This window comes from Puntigrus tetrazona, chromosome 7, assembly GCF_018831695.1.
Source record: "Puntigrus tetrazona isolate hp1 chromosome 7, ASM1883169v1, whole genome shotgun sequence".
Classification (NCBI taxonomy): domain Eukaryota; kingdom Metazoa; phylum Chordata; class Actinopteri; order Cypriniformes; family Cyprinidae; genus Puntigrus; species Puntigrus tetrazona.
The window spans coordinates 37,186,680-37,208,546 of record NC_056705.1 but is presented as its reverse complement, the minus strand read 5'-3'; the positions used below and the strand labels follow the sequence as shown (position 1 = coordinate 37,208,546).

Here is a 21,867-nt window from a genome sequence, read left to right as displayed (position 1 = left end):
TTTCACCCGCGAACGTCTGATCTCGACAGACTGGAGAAAAGAAATGAACCAGAGAATATATTGCATAACAGCCACGGATCAATGGTAGTTTGAAGGTGTTTTAAAAAATGTGTACTGTTTCAAGCACTCGTAACGAACTCCAAACTGAATTACACAGTTCAGGGCCGTAAGAGTTAAACTGAGCAGATGGAGACAGGTGGAAATTGTTCCCTTCTTCCAGCTTTAATGAACGTCGGTGCCAGTGTTGATGTGCTGTGATTAAGCTCCAGTAACTAGAGCTGCCAGTATGCCTGCTGTCAGCCTGACCTCAACTCTTACTTACCCGGTAGAAGGCCGTTGTCAAGGGCAGCAGTGCGGCGGCTACAGTGTATTCCTCCGAGCTGGAGCAGTCCTGCGGGTAAACAGAGACAGGGAGATGTTAGACGATATCACTGAAGTATATAAACTGAGGATAAAAAAGAGCTTTGGCCAATTGTGAACAAAAGATGACATCACTTGCTATTCTCCTACATTATATAAGTGTCATTACCAAGGCATGAAGATATGTCATAGTATTGGTTGAAATAAACATGTAGTATATGGAAAAAACAAAGAAGTCGTCGTGCTTATTTTTGATTTGGCTTCCAAGCACGTTATTTTTGGGTTGGCTTCCACTCAGTTGGTTTCCAGTGCTTTGGAGCGGTTTTAATGCATATGCTTTTAATATTTTACGTAATCGCGTAAACTGGAAAAGCCGGTTTTCAGGCTGTTTCAATTATCAGTTTAGAAGAAATTTCATATTTGACATTCTTTACCGACACGACGCTGTCGTATTTAAACCGGGCAAAGGTATTAAATCAAAACGTGTTGCATAAAAAGGTAACTGGTATGGGAGTGACGTTATATTTTAATAGGATCTTGGAAATAGTCAAATCCAGATGACTCAGCTTTTTAATAAAAATAAAAAAAAATTATAGCTATGGTTTTATAGCTCTATGAAGAGTCCCTGATTCACGATTTGTAGTGTATGATGTGGCACTCTGTTAAACAAAATTTTCAGTCTACAGTAAAAGCATGTTTATTTTTTTAATGATTTCTCACTTTTATAAATGTTATATTGTCTTATATAAGCTGCTGGAAGCAACACCAGGAGTATATTTCTATACAAAACCCAGTCACCATCTCTGTTCTCCATCCTGGCATAAACATCTGAATGTAAAGACAGAGGCAAATCTAAAACATCAGTTGCAGCACAGATCTTGCGTGCCTGACCCCCCCATGGATGGTGCAGCATGCCCCATTTTTCTTTCAGCTCTTTCTCAGGTTTTAAATTGTGTTGTTTGCCAAAGAAGCTGGAACGTTCCATCATTCTAAGCTTCTGTACACAATTAAATCACTGGAAATGAGCTCGGAGCAAAGTCTGTAATCCTTTACCATCAAATGATCCCAATTATTCTGCCGGGAGACCTCATTCTGCTCCGACCAGATTTCCCCCGTCCAGATTATTCTTGTCCCAGGATCACCCAGGTCTAAGGGATGTCTACCAGGAATAAAATTCTTGAAAATAAATCCTCTTTAAGAAGTCTTGCATCAACTTTTATTATAATTTTTAAGGAAACCGCTTTATGGCTTTTATTAAAAACTTTGGTTTGCCAAAAAATAATGTTATCTGCAGGAAATTGTCACTATATCTCTTAAAATATCATATCGTATGTTGCATCACATCACTTGCTCGCCAATAGATCTACTTCAGTGAATGGGTACCGTCAGAATGACAGTCCAAACAGCTCACAATAAACATCACAATGATCCAGAAGTACTCTACATGACACATATCAATTATTATTTGTACTCTCAATGATGGCACCTATCCACTGAAGAGGATCAACAAGTGACTGAATGAAATGCATTACCATTAAAAACACACACACACACACACACACACACACACACACACACACACACACACACACACACACACACAGAGAACTGAACCATAATTTGCAAATGATCGAAAATATTATTGTACTGATCATAATTTTTTATCATATATATATATATATATATATATATATATATATATATATATATATATATATATATATATATATATATATATATATATATATATATATATATATATATATATATATATATATATATATATAATTATTATTTATAATGTCCACAATAAGAAACGTAAAATTTAGAAATTTTGTGTTAAGTGTTATCATTTGTGACCCTGGACCCCAAAACCAGTCAGTAGTAGCACAATCCCCAATAAAACATGGGTTAAAATAATTGATTTTGCTTTTATGCCAAAAATGACTAGGGTGTTGAATAAAGATCATGTTCCATTAAGACGTACGTTTTCTACTGTAAATATATAAAAATATAATTTTTCATTAGTAATATGCATTGCTAAGAACTTAATTTGAACAATTTTAAAGATGATTTTCCTTAATATTTCGATTTTTTTTTACACGCTCAGATTCCTTGCATCTCAGCCAAATCCTCTTCTATCCTAACAAACCATACATCATATGAAAGTTTATTTAATCAGCTTAACTTATTCATTGTATATTATTTATTTTAAAACAAGATGATTGGTTTTGTGATCCAGGGTCACATTTAATAAACAGCGTGCTTTCACACTTTATTTGCTTTCATTTTGGAATACATGATGATTATCTCATCATTTCAAGGCCAAATGAAACCAATTTTAGTTTTGGAGACTCTTGCTCCAAAAATGTCAATGACCCATATGACACATCCTCAAGTTATCACACAGTCAGCTCAGTATGTGCAGCAATTACACACATACACTTAAATGCCAGTAATGAGACTGATGATGTGAGTTATTATCAAGAGGTCAAGACTGGTCAGTAGGGCCATTTGTCTGCTACAGGGCGGCACGTATGTAACTCCTTGCTCATCCAGGAAGGAGGGAGGAAGTTGAGTGACTGTGACTCATCACAAACTATACGTGCTGCTTCCCAAGTGTGAGCGGTCTGAGTGCTGTCTATGGAAGTGCACATGGAATGAGACACGTCGTTCCCTATAGTTCAGTTTGCCATGGGATCTGCAATCACATGATGTGACTCATTTGCATCCTGTTTCACTCAAATAGTTGCACTCGCGCACTGTTTGCTGTGAGGCAGGAAGGGGAATGCGTCAACTTCCTCTAAACCAAAAGCTTTATTTTGAATGCTTTCTAGGAATAGCTTCACAACAAAATTGCTTTTCTCTAAAACAGAAGCGGCAATCAATTTACTATAACAATAACTATAAAAATCATGCTACGGCTATTCCTCGTGGTTTCAAGTTTGAACTTGAGCTAAGTTAGTAAGCAAGTAGTCATAAATATTTATTTTTAATGTTTTTGAAATAAGACATATGCATTCATATTATGAAAAAAGACAGCAATAATGTATTATTATATATTGGGAAATTTTAATAAGTGTTAATTCTATTTTTCTATTTAAACATGATCCTTCAGAAATCTTTTTAATATGCTGATTTGCTGCTCTGAAAACATTTCTTGCTATTATCAAGGTAGACAACAGTCCTGATGTTTTCATAAAAAAATGTTAATAATTGAACACCAATTTAATGCATAATCATGCATTGAATCGGCATATTATAATAATTTCTGAAGGATCAAGCAATATTGGAGACTGCCGTTATGATGTTGAAAATACAGCTTTACCATGACAATAATTATTATTATAAAAATTATAACAAATATTTTAATTGTAATAATATTGAACAATATTACTGCTTCACTGTATTTTTTTATTATATAACGGCAGCCTTGATGAGTATTTTAAAATGATGTTTTTTAAAAGCATTAAGCAATCTTAATTATTAGACACTTAGAATCAATACAGTATGATATAGTAACAATCAGGCAGAACACACAAGCAGCGCCCTAGCAACCATCAACAACCTAAAATGGTGATATTCTGCATCCTATCTAGTGAGGTGAGGCTGAGCCAGACTTCCCTTCTGTTTACCTGGCCTCATGGGAAGCCGTCCCGGGGAAGCTGCACTTGTTCAACATGGGAATGATGCACTTCACAACTTCCCAGCACATTTATTTCTGCAGCTTTCACAGAACATTGCGTAAGTTCATCTGACCGCAAAGTCAGATATCATCCACTGAATGCTCTTTTTCCAAGAAAAAGAATTGAGCACAATGGATCTCCTGCTCTAGAGTTCACAAGCAGCAGTGGCAAAACAACCGCAGACAAATGAGGAAAAGAAATGAAATCAGCAGGTGGTTCACCTAGACCTAGACTTTAAAAAAGATGGTGTGAGATCCCAGTATGCCTTGCAAACGAATATCTGTCAGTCACACAACTCCTCTGAATGTGCAGATAACAAGTTTAACGAGGAATGTTTCACCATTGAATAAAATATATACGTTGTATATTCATCTTAATGTCATTTATCTTTTAGTTATTATAATCACATAAGAACTACCACAGTATTTTTTTTTTTATTATTCTGTCAATGCACAATTAGGGCTGTCATGATTACAAACTTTACTATGAATTTTACTATTATGTCACCTACTGTAACACTATGTCACCTACTGTAACACTAATACTGATTATTCATATTTAATATATCATATTCATATATCGCTCCAAGCATGCAGAAAATGCACTAGCCTTAGTCAAAGTCATGTCACTCGACGGCTATCTTTGAAAAGCCTCTCGAGCATCCAAGTGCAGCTCCTCTCTCTTTGTATTCGGAAACATCAAATCAAAAGTAGTTCACACTATATAATATAATATAATATAATATATAATGTACTTGTGAAGTCTAAAAAAAGTACTACCAAACGTTATAAAGTAAAAATAATAATTGGCATTGACATAATGCATGTTATGAACTTGGAGGCTTAGGGCTGTCAAATAATTGACATTTTCCATCCTTTTTGTGTGAATTATCCTAATCGCACACTTACCATGAAAAGAAGCATACCATTTATCTAGTGTATAATTTTATAAAGTATAAATATTTTATTTCGATAAACTTGGTTATGAATAGGACTGTCTTAAGTTATCGAATTATGCAGATCATATTATATTAATTGAACACTTATCATGAATTTAAATGAAATCTTGTTTAACACGTTCATCTTGTCATCTTTTGCTATATCCAAAGGTTGAAGGGTTACAAGTCTTTTCTGCAAGTATTTATATTTCAAGTCCTTTCTGCAAGCTTTTATCAATACAAATGTAGATACTCCAAAAAAGTATATAAGAGACAGCGAGAACCAAAAGATTCAAGTACATTTAATTGACATATATATGCACACCAAAGAAATAGTGTATGGTATGTGCACAGTTTGGGATGTTTTAATGTAAAGGAATGATTACGGCTGCTGTACTCTGATCCGCTTCCCTTCACCCCAGCACAGCATAAAACAAATGTGCGTGTGACTGACAGGCTGAGTAAGTGTTTGCAAGGGCCCCCCGCCGATTAAGCAGGCCAGAGCTGGCCCATAACCCTGCGGCACAGGAAATGACTGGGATGCCACAGTGCATCTCCACTTCATCGCATGCCAGACCTCCGCTGGGCTTGCGCAACATTCAGCTCCAGAGCCCGGCGCAGCTGGACGAAACGCACAGCAGAAGAAAACAAGACTCTGGAAATTAGCCTTATTAATGGGCTTGTTATGAGCTTGTTTTAAAAACGATAAGGTCTATCATATTTATTGTCTGGCGAGATAAGCCCAGTTCAAGAGCACAGACTCCGGCTCTATTCTTGCGTCTGAAATCAAGCCGGGAGGTGTCCTTTATGTCAACGGTCATCAACAGCAAACACCCGAAGAACGCACAACAAATATGTGTTAACAGCACAGTGATTTTCCGAGAAGTTGCGTAAAATCAGGCTAGCTCCGCTGGGATCGCCAGCGTCGTGAAAGGAGGGATGCGGTACTATGGCTCCGTCTTCTCGCACATCTGCAAAGCGGCTGAACTCAAACAGACGGAGCCAGAGTTCAGACGCTTGAGGTCATGAGCACGTTTGGATGACAATTATATCGTCTACATATTATAACAAACACTTGGGGGAAAAAAAACAATAAATGTCGTCTAGCTTTTAAACAATAGCAATGTGATGATTCAAGGAAGCAGGAACGGATGTGGCACGCGCTTGTCAGCAACGGTGTGTGGGATTTATTCCTATGACGCTTGCAGCTATCAGAAATGCAAATGGAATGCACTCAGGTTTAAATATTTGCATATCTTGATGTTTTCCTTCCTTTTCTTTTCTGACTTAATCTGACTCCATTTAACAAATAAATATTTCCTTATCCTGATGTTCTTCTTTATGATTAAAAAACACTTCTTTGTTAGCACCTTTTGTGAATTAAGTGAATAAACTTGCTTATTTATGATTCAGATATTACTTATTAGTATATTTTGTGAATGAATCAGATTAATAAATAATTTGCAAATTATGAAGATGTCTTTCTTGATTATTATAATGAATACATTATCAAATACATTTTATTTACCAGTTAATTTTAATATTAAGTTACATTATTACAGAATTTTTCTACTTATAATATTTTACTCAAATCCTTACTTTAATGTATTTGTATTCATTCTGATCGTACTTTTTATTTACATTCTAATCATATTTTTATTATGTATTTTTAACATTAACGTTTCCACGAACCCCTCGAGATAAAATGATATTACATATAATTTTTACACAAAATCTACACCAGGCTGTGCAATGTGGTAAAAGACTAGACAGCTTTATTATTGCCGTCTTCTCTTTGCAGTGTAGAACATTTAGTTCATAAAAAGATTATTCTAGTATGTTGCATCACACAGCGTTTACATAAAAATCAAACACAGCAATTTCGTAAAAAACAACGATGTGAAAACTTCACTGAGTCAGAAAAACAGATGGTAAAACGGTAAAAAGGTCTGTCTATGCAATTATATCTGCAGCTATTCTTAGTGTAGATGTAATAACAAAAAAAAAAAAAAAAAACACTGGCGTCTCCGCTGTCTGTCGTAGCTCTTCGTAGGAGGTGATGAGAGCACCCACAAAGTAATATGAAAGCAATTAGGGTGTCCAGGCAATCTGCTATTTTTGTTTGTCTTACGGCTCATCTGAGACAAATCTATTGACCTCGGCGCCACACATGAGACCGAGTCATGACAAACTATCCTGGAACTGTGAAGAGCTTTTATAACGCTTGCTGTCTTTGCACAATATAGCAGTGCTGCATTACCACAGCAAAGTGATTTAAAAATTCTTGCGATGCTTCCCCTGATCTTGTGAGCAACACGATCCGATATTTAGGCCATAAACGCGCATTATTAGCTCTGCTATTCAGGTTTGGTTCTTCGAAAACTGCGTGTACCTGTCAGGAACCCGAAATATATGCGAGCTCCCCGACAAATCTCAAATACCGAACTCTACGAGGAGAATGAATCTTTCCACTGGCGGCACCTAAATGTCAGTGAAAAAGAAGCAGCTTATCTGAGATGGAAGATTTACGTCCTGCATAAAACACGAAAAAAAGTTTCCGACAGGTACGGTAGTAACCGAGTCAGCCTGATGTGATGATCTCTGTTACACTTAATGAGGAGAATAATCCTTCTAAAAACCGGTGTAAAGGCATGTTCCCCAAAAGAACTATAGCTAATAATAACTTTCATGATTTTGTCTGCACCGATGCATGATGCATGAACTTTATTATAAATTTGTGGATTTAAACGCAGGATGGATTTTCATTGGCTTTAATCAGATCAAATAAAAACTATCTAAAAGCGATTCCTACAACGTCATTCCTCTGTGCTGTGATAGTTGTGTTCTTTGCTATCTACTGAACTCTTCTAACCCTTATTTAACCCCTTGGGCTGTGCTGTCTGGTGTTCCCATTCTTTTAAAAAGAGTTTGTAGATTACCCGTTATGCTGTATTTTCTCCAAATCTTAATCTCGATATTATTTGTGGACAATTAAACTAATGTTACATCGAAAGATGCATGAGCTCAGATCAATAAAGCATGTGAAGAATCAGTTTTAAAAAAGAAATATAAAACCTGTGATAACCTATGCTGAAACAAAACAAGTTTATTTAAAAAAAACGGCAGCCAATATTTGGTAATAACTAGAGCTGTCAAGAGATTAATCTCTATTAAATCACATCCAAAAGAAGCATTTTTTAAAAGTAATATGTATTTACATGTGCATACATTTCTTAAATATGCATATGCATGTTATGTATTTAATACGTACATAATAAATATACACAGTACACATATATTATGTAAACAAAAACCTTTACTTTGGATGTAATTAATCGAGATTAATCATTTTACAGCACTAAAGACAAGATAAGTCCCAAAATAGCCAATTTTTTTTTACTACACCCTGTGTACTTTCAGGAAGTTTCAGGAATTTTTTATTATTTTTTAAAACTGTATCTATTGTTATTGGTATATTTAGGTCAACGCTGTGGTCCACACTAATTTCTAAAAAAAAAAAAAAATAATAATGATAATAATAATCAGACAAATGGACTATTCATATGTTCTTCATATAGCTTTTCATCTTCATCCCTGTTCTGTGTCCCTTTGTTGCCAAGAAACCTTTGTCCTTGACAGAGTCTCTGGAGACCAACATGAAATCACTCGGGCTTGTTTCTGTCTCTCATCTTGATTAACAGACTCTGATAACTGATAGCACGTGCGCTTCATCGTTTGAACGCCGCTCCACACATGTGTCTCATCTCCCACAGGAAAACAATACATGACAGACCTACATACAGCTTAGCTATCGGATGACACAACTATATGAAACCATTTCATTGGTATTGGTTTTCCATTTGCATTATATATATAAATGTTGATTTTTCCTTAAACTTTGTTTTCAAAACCCTCCGATCTAACAACCCTGCTCTGCTCGGCTGCAGATGTTGACATGCGCGGCCCAAGCTGGTCTGTATTATTTTGACGAAAGTATGTTGGGAATGTCCAGTGACTCTATAAAAGTCGCTAGCTGTTTAAGCTGCACAGCATCATTAAAATCCCCCCAGCCACGGCAACGTGAAGTAGTAAAACACGAGGAACTACCAGTGGGACCCTACTCTGAGATTAATAGCAATGCGAGCGCTTTTACAGGAATGTGATGGACTAACACAAAATAAGTCACAAGGTGCTATGACAAGACAAAGTTATGCAAAGCCTAAACAACTCCACATACATCAAACGTCCCAGGAAGCACTAGACTTATAGATCAGTAAGCTGCACCAAGCTGCCACAATAAATAATACTTTTCTGAATTAAAATGGTATTAAATCCTATAGTGTAATAAATCAGTGCTGCAATAAGTCATGCTGGCTCAATGCTGGCTGAAAAATTCTGGAAAAATCTGGAACTCTGAAACTAAAAGGTTCGTTTCGATTCGCCTTGTTGGAGATGTTTGTTTAACACTAAATCTGCAGTTCCCTTTCTAAAAAGACTCCAGGCTTTGCGTTTAATTAATAACCTACTTCACGTCACGGTTCCTATCTGGAGGTCCCATCGGCAGTATTTTAAAGGGAGAACAAAGAGCTGCAGATTTTTTCCCTAAATGGCAATTTGTGGTTTACCCTTAATATACATTTAAGAGACTCTTTCCACAGCATGCATAAATAACATTTATCCCCCACCAACCTGCATTATATCTATACAATGCTTGATATGTTTAATTGCTACTCTTTTAGTCTAGAACTATAATGTTTTTGTTTCTGTAAATACTGTTCAGCAAATACATGCGTTTATGTGCAAATATGCATGTGTTAAAAAATATTTAAATATTGTTAAACGTGTTCTTTTTCAAAATAAAATTAAACAATTATTAAAATTAATTAAAATGCATTTTAATTAAAGTGCAGTATTTAAATGTAAACTTACATATATTTTTTAAAAATATAATTTATTTTAGAGGTTTTTTAGGATTTCTTCTAAATACTATAGTTTGAAAAAAACAACTGTATTTTGAAATATACAATATTTCAAACATAAAACTTGAAATGGCAAACACTGAATAAAACTGCACGAAAATCCAATGTTTTTATTGTTGCAGCATTCCTGCATTTTGTGATCTGGAACTCTGGCAGGAGCAATCATATTACTTGACTAACTGCTCCGGTGCTTTTGCTTTTAGGTCACTGCGGTAATAAATCCTGGTAATACTGATGCCCACCTGTAGAGCGCAGTTCATCATGCGAACGATATGATCAAACTGCTGGTGGTCCAGGATAGCGCGGTTCTGCTGCACGTGGTGGCTGAGCTCTTCGGTCAGGCACTGGCGGGCTGCTTTGCCTTTCAGGGCCCGAAGAGCCGCAGGGAGTGTCTGAAAGAAACAGCAGCGTCAAGACATTACTAAAACATATGCTTTTTAAGCGCTCACCGTCTACTTAAACCAGACTGGGCCGCCCTCATCTGGATGCAAGAATGGTTTCGCTTTTATACGTGCATGCAAAGCGCGCAATCGCTCCAGCTAAATCCTGCCAGTTGACCTCTGACCCATAGTTAAAATTCCAGAACGGTTGTTATTGATGAGATTTTACGTCTAGACGGAGGCAGCACCCTCCGCTCAGGTTTACTCGGGCTGATGGAGTAGAGGTTGTGTAGAGGTGATGTCTTTACTGGCTCGGAGAAGCCATTAAGCTGCAAGCACAACATTTTTACAACTGTAAAGGGATGCGGGCTTGCATTGTATAACCTACAATTTAAATTCAAATGTGTGCAGGTAGCTGGCTACCACTGCAATGCAAACACACCGGGGAGAGTTCACAAATGATGGCAGGCTCCAAACATCCTCTGCGAGCAGATTTCCTTTGCTACAGGTAATTTGCACAGAGTTATTTAGCCTAAAAAAATGTACGATGCTTTAGACAAACAGCAGTCACGGTTAATGTTAGAATAATATTGGTATTAGTGATAAGGGCAGGGAAATTAGAAGAATATGTGTGACTGTTTGTTCACCCCTTTCCTCCTATGTTTGTACGACTTGCAGCTGGAGAGCTTTGCTTATCGTGCTGTGAATGCCATCACTAATGCATGCTAATCTGCATGCCCTCTTTTTCCAGATGTTCGAATCAATGTGTGGGTTTAAACCTTCTGTCATCACAGAAATTATTGCATCACCTTCTCCGTCTCCAGAGTCTTGTTGTCGAAGATGAAACCGATGCACGTCCGGACCACCTCCAGTCTACGAGCGCTGTTAAAAACTGAGCTGGGCTTGCCCATGATAGACACTGCATAAAAGACAAGAACAGTTAACAAAGCATTACACAGTGGTTAAGCACAACATAAAGAGAAGTGTTTGTACTGTAAACCTCTTCAGTGTTACACACCATCTCAACTGACTTATTGCTATTATAACAGGCCAAAGGCTAAATAAAAGACACCAATGTAAGCCAATGAACTTAATTTTATAAACTTCATTTCTGTATCATGCTGACCTTAATCAATGTACCCCGTCTATAAGTGAATTTCCAAATATCTTTGTTATGTGAAGATAATTAGATAATAATTAAAATAATAATCCTTTTAAATAATTTTAGCACTGAACACACAAACGTCCAGTCAAAAGTATTACGAATTTTTGTTTTTAAAAGTATGCCGTGAAGTAATATTGGTTTAAAATACCTTTAAAAATAGAAATATTTTTAATGCAATTAAACAAAAAATAGTAAGGCATTTATAATGTTTCTACTGTTTCATATTTATATTTCAAATAAATTCAGATTTTTTTTTTGGAAAAAATATTTTTAGTAACTGAGCACAACTCAACTAACTAACTAACTAAGCACAAATAACTAATAATAACTGAGCACCAAATCAGCAAATCAAATCAAAGATCATGTGACAGTGAAGCCTGGAGTAATGATGCAGAAAATTTAGCTTTGCACCACAAGAATTAATTACATTTTTAAATATATCATTAAAAAAAAAGCTTAATTAATAACAAATTCACAAAATTACTGTTATACTATATATTTCCTTTAATAAAAATAGCATTATTGTGCATATGAGGTTTCATTCAAAAACAAAGTAATCTTAATTACAATCTCAATTGCAAACTTTGGACCAGTGGTATGTGCACCATTAGTTATAATTTATCATAATAATTTAGAAAGTCACATAATGATATTATCTTCACTCACCCACAGGGGGTCCAGCAGGCACCACACACTTCCTCTCTGGACGGGTACTGATAGGGGCGGCGTGCTGCTTGGAAAAGCCCTCCTGCATCAACTCCTCCACCCTCTCCTCCTCCAACAAGGGAAAGGGCACCACATGCACCCTCAGGTGTGAGCCTTCGGTGGGCCGAGGCACTTTCTGGAAGGCCATGTGGGGGTTTGGGTTCTCCTACAGAATACATGTCAAAACAACTGTCTAAATTCAGCATTAAGAGCTGCGGCTTAATGATTTCGCTTGTAAAAAAATAGGAAAAGGTTTGGCATCAGTCATCAAGAGCATAACTCTATGAAAAACTACAACCTTCACTGTGAAAATCTGCTATTCGCAGTCATTCATGCTTTTGTATACTGTGCATGAAAATTTCCAATACTTGGGATAAACTGAGCAGTGTTTGAACCAAAAAGATGTGAGATTGCGCTCATTTCATGTGAGTGTACATCACTTGCAAAACATTTATTAAAGGTGCTATTCAGACTTCTGCTGATTGGTTTGTGAGCATTAACGCTCCAAAAGCATCACCTAGTGTACAAAGACTACATTTATATTTTAATTCAGACCCACGTGAAAATCAAGGTCTTTGCGAGCAACAAGTGGGCGGCTAATACACTAATGATTCAGGTTGACGTCAACATGAAACAGCTTGGGACTCGTTTTAAAACGACTCATTTAAATGATTCAGAGACGGCTGTTTCTTTTGAGAGACAGTAACTTTATACACAGTGCCCTTTCAGATTTAAAATTTTGCAGGATGTGTTAATTCGCTTAGTTTTCAAAAATAATGAGAGAAAAATATATATATATTTTTTTAAGAAGCCTATGTTCTAATAAAATCCATCAAATGCGACAAGGGAGAACTTTTGGCACAAACAAAAGGTCAACCAGAAGGACAGAGAAAAACAGGCATCAAGCGGCGGCCACTAAAGTTCAAGCACCTGAAGGAACTGACATTAGAGATGGCGTCATGTGCTTACGTTTTTGTAAAGTTGCTCGGACAGCTCTCGCAAACGCTTCTGGAATTTGACCAGGTTCTCCTCTTCCTCCTTAAAGCAGTCCACATCTAAGGCCACCAGCTACAGAACAGAAAGAGAGCAGTTTAATGAAGGAACCCAGGAATCTGTGGTTACAATGTGCACAAGAAATCAGTTTTTCCACCTGTAATTGATTTAACATTGCCCAGAACAATAGCTGGAATTTCACTCAGCTACACTGAGTCACGCATGTATTATCTTCCTCTTGTGGAATGATGTTACTTAGTAGGAGAGTAAATATTTGCTCTAACAATGATTCGATCCGATTACAGTTGTTTACTGAATCTTTCCATACAGTACATGATGAAATAGCCACGAATTGTGTTCTTTTTCAGATTCAGATTTTTTTTGGTACAATAAATAATTATTTTCAAAAATATTTTGAAGACACAACAGCAATAGCAAGCAAGTTTCCTTGCTGTCTACTGCCTACATGGGCAGCATCCCGACTGAAATAAATCATTCAAGTGACGGATGGGTTTGGTACGAGGAGACATGAATCACTAAGGATTATAGAGGCATCTCACTCCGCTTACTCATGCACTACTCTATGTCATTTTGTAGATAAACAGACCTCAAATACCCGGATGAAGTGAAGATACTTGGGTAGTAGAGAGGAATGGCACCTACAAGAAAAGCCTTGAGCCACACAATCATTTGTCCTCCTTTTAAGATCATCACTATTTAATACTTTATCCAATGGTGTGTAATAAAATGATGTTTAAGTTATTATTAGGAGACAATACTGACTAGTCCACCGATAAAATTAGTTCCAAAAAGAGTCACGGCAGAACTGTTGCATCTCTCATGGTGTTTCATTGAATTACTCTTTGAATTGAATGAATATTTGAACAAAACTATGATTCAGTGATCTGTTCATGAAGACAGTCATTTGTTTCATTCCTAAATAAATCAGTTATTTTGAACAAAACGGCTGAATTAATTAATCAATTACACAAAAATGATGACATAAACAGAAATGGCTTTTTTGTCTATTTCTGTCCAACTTTGGACAGTGTGGACATGCAGCCACTCACAGAAATATGCATATACATATACATTTAAATGTACAATAACATACATTGAAATGGCTAGAAAAGTTGCCCTTATAAAAGGTAATACAAATCTGTTTTAAGTTTAAACATCAATTTTAATTGGTCCAAAAATTCTACCTTAAAAGTTAATTTAATAGGTTTGGGATAATTTTTTCCAGGTTTGATGTGTTTTCCTGATTTCTCCACCATCTAGGACAAACTATGCTGTCTAATTATAATCTGGTATGGCCTTTTTCAGTCCAAATAGCCAAATAGTTCCTACATTCACTAACAGCCCTTGCGTTTGGGAAACCCATGATTTATCAATTTCTACACGCCTATTTCACTTAGTGGGCTCTGATAAAGAAGTACCACACCTCATCGAATAGATCACAGGCTCTGTATGGAGGTCCCCGTTCAGACACGAATCCCGCAAAGGCCATGCCGTCCAACACCTTGGTCAGGAAGTCATTTTCTATCAGGCCACGCTGGCCCAGGAAGGCAGCCTATCAGGGAAAAGAAGGTCAACGATCAAAGAAAAATCGTGGCATCTGCTAAAATTCCACTTCAAACCGGCAGCCAACTTTAATTCAAGTGTTGCAGAGAGATATTTCTAAACAAAACAACTTCCAGAAGAAACAAAGTCAGACGTCTGTTATCTGCATCAAATGAGATGGGCATATGTATATTTTAAACAGATCCCCTGCAGCATCAGCCAGTAAATTAAGGAGCGTTTGGCAGGACAAGTCGCTCGGTTCCGAGATGTGAAGCATTCTTGTGCTATAATCTGAGCCATGTGGGGTGCTTTATGAGGGTCGTATTGAGACGTTGCCACAGAGACATCGGCCGACACAAACAAAAACAGGTTGGGGGGTGAAATAACACTTGCGAATACACGTTTGATACTTTTCATATGGCTCATTTCGAGGACAATCCGACGGACCAAAGTGTTTTAAACAAACTAACCGCGATACCATCGGCATGAGCGCTTACGTTTGCGCCGAGGCACTTCAAAGCGAAGCGTGGACAAGGCAAAGCTCAGTGCTTATCTAGCGAGTTCATTGAGATTATTCTTTCATTCTCTGGCTCTGACCCAAAACCACGGTGTTTATGAAAAGGCAGGTGTTTGTACAAGTGCAAGCTGCCTCGGGTTAAGGTAAGATAAACAATGCTGCATTTCAAACCAGTCAGAGTTGTTTGTACCATCTGGAAGTGTATATGATATGACGTGAGGTTAATATTTATTCTGTGCGTTTAAATCCTCCTAAGAAGTTCATATTTAAGAGCTGAGTAGTAATTATGACAGGTGTGTTCAAATAATTTTGTTCGTAGCAAGATGGAAATGTTCCTTTGCTACAAAAAATGCAGTTATAATTCAACAAAATGAACAAAATATGCACATGTTAAAGCTTTTTTTTGTTCAGTTTACTAAGGTGGTGTTCATCAAATCACCAAGTCCTTTTTCACAATTTTAATAATTTTGACGTCCATCCTGGATCTCCTAGGAATATTAATGAGAGAATAAATGAAATGCAATTCATTAACAAATCCTCATTTTGATATTTTAGAAGATCAGTAGATTCGCAAAACTGGTATATACTTTTTATTGAAGCAGAGAACGAAATAAAAAATATATATATACATGAATAGGGTAAAAAAACTAATGAATAACACCATACTTACCCAGTTTATTAAACACTGACAATTGTTTTGTATTACAAGTTTTATGACTTTATGTCATCTATATTTTACAATAGCCTTTTTCATTTTAAGATTTTTTAGAGGCGTTTTAGATCTTTTTTTGATCAAGTATTAATCAGAAAATACTGTAAACAGCTTTCATTTTTAGAAATAAAATAGTAAAGAAATGATTAAAGATTATGACATGTGAATAAACTTCTTATAATGTGCATGTATGTAAATAAAAAGATATGTACTGCAATTGAATCTACAGAAACTAAATAAAGTGTAATAAAATAAGTACTTAAATGTATATTTTGTATGTTTTCTTTCCGATTGTCTATTTTAACTATTTAATTAATAACTATGTACTTTGCATTTATTTTTGTTATCAGGCTACTAACTTAGTGTCAGCCTTGAGTTTGAAATAAGTGAAGGGTTTTTTTGCATGATGCAAAAACAAAGAATTTGCCAGTAATTTGGGTATTTTTGGTATTCTCAATGTTTTGAGTGACTAATGCTTGAATAAATTCATTCAGGCCTTGAAATAACATAAGGGTGAGTAAATGATTTTTGAGATAAAAGGTCATTAATCTACCACATTTATAAATACATTTTCAGATATCAGTATATCTGCCTACAGACCCCTGCTGAACTGTTACAGATCCCTCGCTGAAAACCCTGGACATAATTAGCAAGAAGATCCTTCTCGAACAGTCATTATGAAAGCACTTGAGTTTACTGGACTGATCTGGCACAATGACAGTAATTGCTCCTAATCGCTTGTGGGCTGATGGGCCTGATTACTCTGCAAATGAGGTTTAACATCATAAAGCTACAGATCAGTGCCCGGCTCTCACCTTATGAAAGTGAATCACAGGTTCGGAATGGATGCGAATGAGTTGCAGACAGGACCTGTAGCCCTGGAAGAGTTGTGCAAACAAGCGCAGGAAGACCGCCCTCACCTCCTTATCCTGTCAAAAACAAGAAAGCCAGAATAGAAGCGACTGAGAGACATTCCAGATAAACGTACGAGGATGGAATGAGTCAGAGTGAAAATTTTCTCGCCTCAAAATAAACCGTGTACGTGATGGGAGTTTGAAATGAACAGATTTTTCAGCCCCCTGAAGACCCAATAAGAGACTCCCGTGTGAGCCACATGAGTGTCAGCCACACATTCCGCAAAACATCTAACCTTGCGATATTGTAAAAGCGAAAATAGACGAGCCAGGCTCTTACCAGCAGTTTGAGGTTGGATGGAGCAGAACGAGGGGGTGGGAAGGCATTATCTGCTCCTTCCAGATCTGGGTGCAAAACCTGAAGACAAAGAAGGTATTTAGAGTGAGGAAATATTCTGCTATCTGAGAGAACGAGACAAATGGTGCAAATATAGCTTACGGAATGTCTCCAGTCATAATCATCTTTCAACGTGTGGTATAAACCATCACTTTATTACGGTGAAAGAGGTTATGTATATGTTGAAAGTGCAGATTAGCTAGTGAAGAAAGATATTTTGAAATATGACGAATAAAGACGAAGTGTAAATAATTTCTACACCGTGAGTGAGAGCAAACTGAAATAGAGAGCATTTTTTAAAAATATTTAAATGGTATAAACCTCACCACCAAGATATTAAGGTGTTGTGGGTTGTTAACAGGGTCTTGATATGTGCTTATTAAAGTTCATGATGGTTTCTAGGAGCTTGTTTATTCACCCAAATCAAAAAAAAACACAGGCTGGAGTACCTATGATCTGCCTCATATCATTGCTGTCAGAAGAAAAACTCATATCTACAAATAAAATCATTTCTCAAGAGCAACAGTCTTTTTCTTCTCATAAACAACCTCACCAAATCAATAAAGACAATATAATTTGTCCCTTTTGGCTTAATAGCAATGTATTGTTACACATCTGCTAGACATTTTAATTCAACTACGAATTGTTTGAGTTTATTTTTGATTTTCAATGCGTTTAAAACAGCAAAAATAGTGTGAATTCCATCTGTGGTAACAGTAAACATTACCGAAAGTAGAGATGAGTGTTTTTCATTGGACTGCAATTATATGTAAGCCTTACTGTGTATCTTAAAAATAGTAAAAGCTCCCTTCTGAATGTCTTTAAAAAATAACTCAGGTCCACGCCACAGTGGTGCAGGATAAGTGAAGCTATTGTATATTTATGGTTAGGAGTTAATGTTAAAAAACGTATTTTACCATACTTTATATAACCTATAAACTATATAGTATAGCCTGTATAGTACAGTGTATATATTATTATATTTTTTATTTCAAAAACAATGTTAATAATAAGAAAAGAAAAACAATATGCATGCAATGTCTACTTAAATGCAACCCAAGCACACTAAATAAGTTATGTGACACTATAATGTGTGTGTGTGTGTTTTTTTTTTACCATGGACAGTGCTTTTTGAGTATTGTGTAACAGGGGTTCGGGGAGCTGGGAGAGGTGTATACACTCCGGTATTTTAATTGTTCCTCCGTCAAGGTCAGCAATGATCACATCGAGCTGTAAACAGAAATCAAAACCCAATCAGAAACTACCGAATGAGTCACGAAGCAACATTACCACCTGTTTAAGGCAGATTGAAAAATGTCTTTCTGTAAGGCCTTGAGCTCACCAGCTCTTGGATCTCGCTCTGGAACATGGAGTGCACTCCGATGATGAAGGGCGTAGGCGAGCTCAACACCTCTAGCAGTCGAGATGGGAGGACGGGAATGTAGGGGTAGCTGTGGACCAAGTCAGAGTTAGGCAACCACCACCATCATCACGTCGAGCAATCAGCAGATGTTAACATCAGACTGTTCTCATTACATACCGAGCACAAAAATAGCACATACTATTGCAAAAAACTCTAAAAATAGAATGACTTTCAAAATTATATGCTTATCGTTTCTGAAGAGGACACATTAATTCAAGCTCTTCTTGGCGCATTTAAGTTGTCCTAGTTTTTGTGCAATGCACTTGGATTGAACTAGATTTGCTAATAATGCAGCTAATGAAATAAGACACTCTTATCAAGGCAACTGAAGGTCAATTATTCTGGGTATATCAGTAACAGTCGGTGCTGACCCACCTGTACTTAAGAGGAAACATGAGGGACTCTAAGGCACGACAGGCCTCTCCTAGTCTCTGATAGCTGGAGGAATGGAACAAAACCTTGTGCTCTGTTAAAACCGCACAGAAGAGACTAAGAACATTCTGGATCCCTGGAACACATAAACATGACATAAACACAAAATTACTAAAGTTTTTGGTCCCACTTTATATTAGGTGGCCTTAACTACTATGAAGTACTATAAATAAAACTACTTTTATTTTTTTTACTGTTTAAATAATAATAACAAAAATAGTACAAATGTAATTAAACGTAAATTAAAAAAAATATTGTGAAAATATATTTGATATTTTTAAATATCTTTTAGGACAGAACTAAAGCTAAACAAAATAATAAAAGTATAAAACAGAGCTGGATGAGAGAAAAAAAACCCTAGATAAACTAATAAATAAAAGTAAAAAATATATATAATTTATATATATATAGATTTTATTTGTATTCCCTCCCAATGTTGTAATGTCTTAGTTCTAATTTTCATATTATTACTATATATTGCTGCACTCTATATCTGATAACTCTGTTATCTTTTAGCCAATGGTTTGTGTTTGCAGGATTTTAACTTATCAATAAGTAAAATAATAAAACCAATATTTTTATTTGGCAAGTAGCTGTAAAATAACCAAGATAATTTAGAAGCCACTGGTTCTTATCAGTGTTCGAGCTGGGATCAGGAAAAATCTGGGCTTGTTTCCGTCCTTTTACGTAATTCCATCAGTGATCTGGTGCTAAAAGGACACCAAGAATGCATGCAAATAAACAACGCTATCAGCGGGTGCGATTCATTTGCATATCCTTCTTTATCACAATGATGCAAAAAAGCCTAGAATGGCAAATATGTAATGGGGACATAAATCACACAGCAAACTCCTCAATGGGAGTCAGAGAAGAAAGCAAGAGATAAAAGTTTACAGTTCCTGTTTTTGTTTGTCATCAACATACCACTGAGGCTATTAATCACACGCTCGGCAGAAACAGAGACAGCCAGCTATTAACAGACGTATCCGCGGCGCTGCCGGGGTCAACGTTCCCATTATGCCTGTGTCAAACTCTGATATGCGCCAATAAACAGGAACAAGATATGAAAATTCACACTGACTGTCCTGTTGACCAAATACCTGAATCCAACAATGAGCAAAGAGAGGACGAAATGTTTAGGAACATGAAGTCAAGTGCATACTTGTCATTCCATTCGACCCATTTCAGAAATGCAATAAGTCCAGGCCCTGTGCTAGGATGCACGACTTGGGGGGGCCAAATGGGGGTCTGGGTGTTGCGATTAAACATACAGGTAACTCCCTACAATAATTAGCCCACCTAACACTTTTACCTGTCTTAAAAACTGTCACTCGAGACACTGAGGCCCTAGCCCGACCCATGTCCGATCAGAATTACAGACTCGAGTCTGACCTGAGCCCGAAAGTCTACTTTTATCTGCTTTCTCGTCTTGAACAGGAGCACGCCACAAAAAATTAAAAGCAAAAAGAAGACTATAACTATAGAAAGCTTTAACTGACCACTAAACAAAACTCTTTCATTACAATCTTAATCCGTAAAGATGGCTTCGCTCTAAACGCACGTCTATGAGGAGATATTCATCTTTGCCACACAGACTCGGAAAGCACTAGTTTATTAGTATATAATTAAAAATAGGCCATTTAAAGAAAATTTACAGACATTAAATCTGTTAGACTGTTATACACGTTAATAGTCCAGCGATCCTCCTCGGTCCGGAGACCCCTCCTGGCCCTCCATCTGGTGCCGAGCCTGAGCAAGTCATTGTAAATGTTTGACATGCTTATGGTCTTAGTGGTTTCTAGCATTTCCTAGGGTCCTGAACGTTCCTTGGAATCTCAGTGTTGTCTTCTGCCCCAAAAACACAACAACACATTTCTTAATGTTTGTGAGGCATCCAGTAAAACTCTTCCTGACCTTGTGACATTTACTTATCTTCTGGAACGGCTACACATTTCTGACCCATGCACAGAAAGAGACAGAAAAGGCTGCAAACAATAAACATCGAGTCTTATGATGGCAAACTTTGAGAATTATTCAAGAACAAAAGACCACTGTGTTGATCAAGTATATATATTTTTTTTATTTATATGTCATCGGATAAACTATAAAATATGATAGAAATATGTAGAAAAATAAGAATCTGTTTAAAGGATGTGGTAATTAAAGGGATAGTTCACCTAAAAATATTTTTTTTTCACCATATACTACTATCATTTACTGAGACTCCAAACCCTTATGAATTTGAGGAAGGCATATGATAGCCATTGTCTTCCACGTTTTTTTTGCTCCATACTATGGCTATTGACAACATTACCAACATTCTTTTTGAAACAACTTGAGGGTGAGTAAATAATGACAGAACTTTCATTTTTGGGTGTACTTTCCCTTTAAATACCATGTCTATCAAACCGCTGCAGCCTTTAAAAAAAATAAAAGTACCTATTATTACTATTTTCTACTTTATCCGGTGGTATAAAATTAGTAAATAAATAAATTGAAACAACCTAAAACTGCACAGATGGCCAAAGAGAGAGGCCATTCTTCAGGCCTCACTCTGAAAAAAATGAAACGTGGATAAAGTCATTGGCGAGGATGTCCATTTACAGGCTGCGAGAGGAAACGGGTGACTATATTTTGACAGTGTTTCAGTCTTCCTCATGATGCTTCTGTAGAGCATCTAAAGCTGAGTGTGATGTTTAAGATGTTATTGCCACATAATGGATAAGCAAGCAAATGGCAGACGAAGCGAACACAGCTTTTTATA

The 21,867-nt window shown here is 36.5% G+C and overlaps 1 protein-coding gene across 3 annotated transcripts in view; it reads right to left on the bottom strand.

Moving 5' to 3' along the window:
• Positions 1-21,867, bottom strand: part of sbf2 (SET binding factor 2) — a 104,265-nt gene that overhangs the window by 35,818 nt on the left and 46,580 nt on the right. For all 3 annotated transcript variants that reach the window (XM_043244396.1, XM_043244398.1, XM_043244397.1), the window contains exons 7-17: positions 19,047-19,179; positions 18,591-18,699; positions 18,365-18,478; positions 17,192-17,269; positions 16,813-16,926; positions 14,650-14,778; positions 13,182-13,280; positions 12,174-12,378; positions 11,152-11,261; positions 10,205-10,354; positions 323-391 (exon numbers count right to left, since the gene is read on the bottom strand). In XM_043244396.1, the coding sequence (XP_043100331.1) occupies positions 323-391; positions 10,205-10,354; positions 11,152-11,261; positions 12,174-12,378; positions 13,182-13,280; positions 14,650-14,778; positions 16,813-16,926; positions 17,192-17,269; positions 18,365-18,478; positions 18,591-18,699; positions 19,047-19,179 (1,310 nt within the window). The remainder of the gene's footprint in view (positions 1-322; positions 392-10,204; positions 10,355-11,151; positions 11,262-12,173; positions 12,379-13,181; positions 13,281-14,649; positions 14,779-16,812; positions 16,927-17,191; positions 17,270-18,364; positions 18,479-18,590; positions 18,700-19,046; positions 19,180-21,867) is intronic.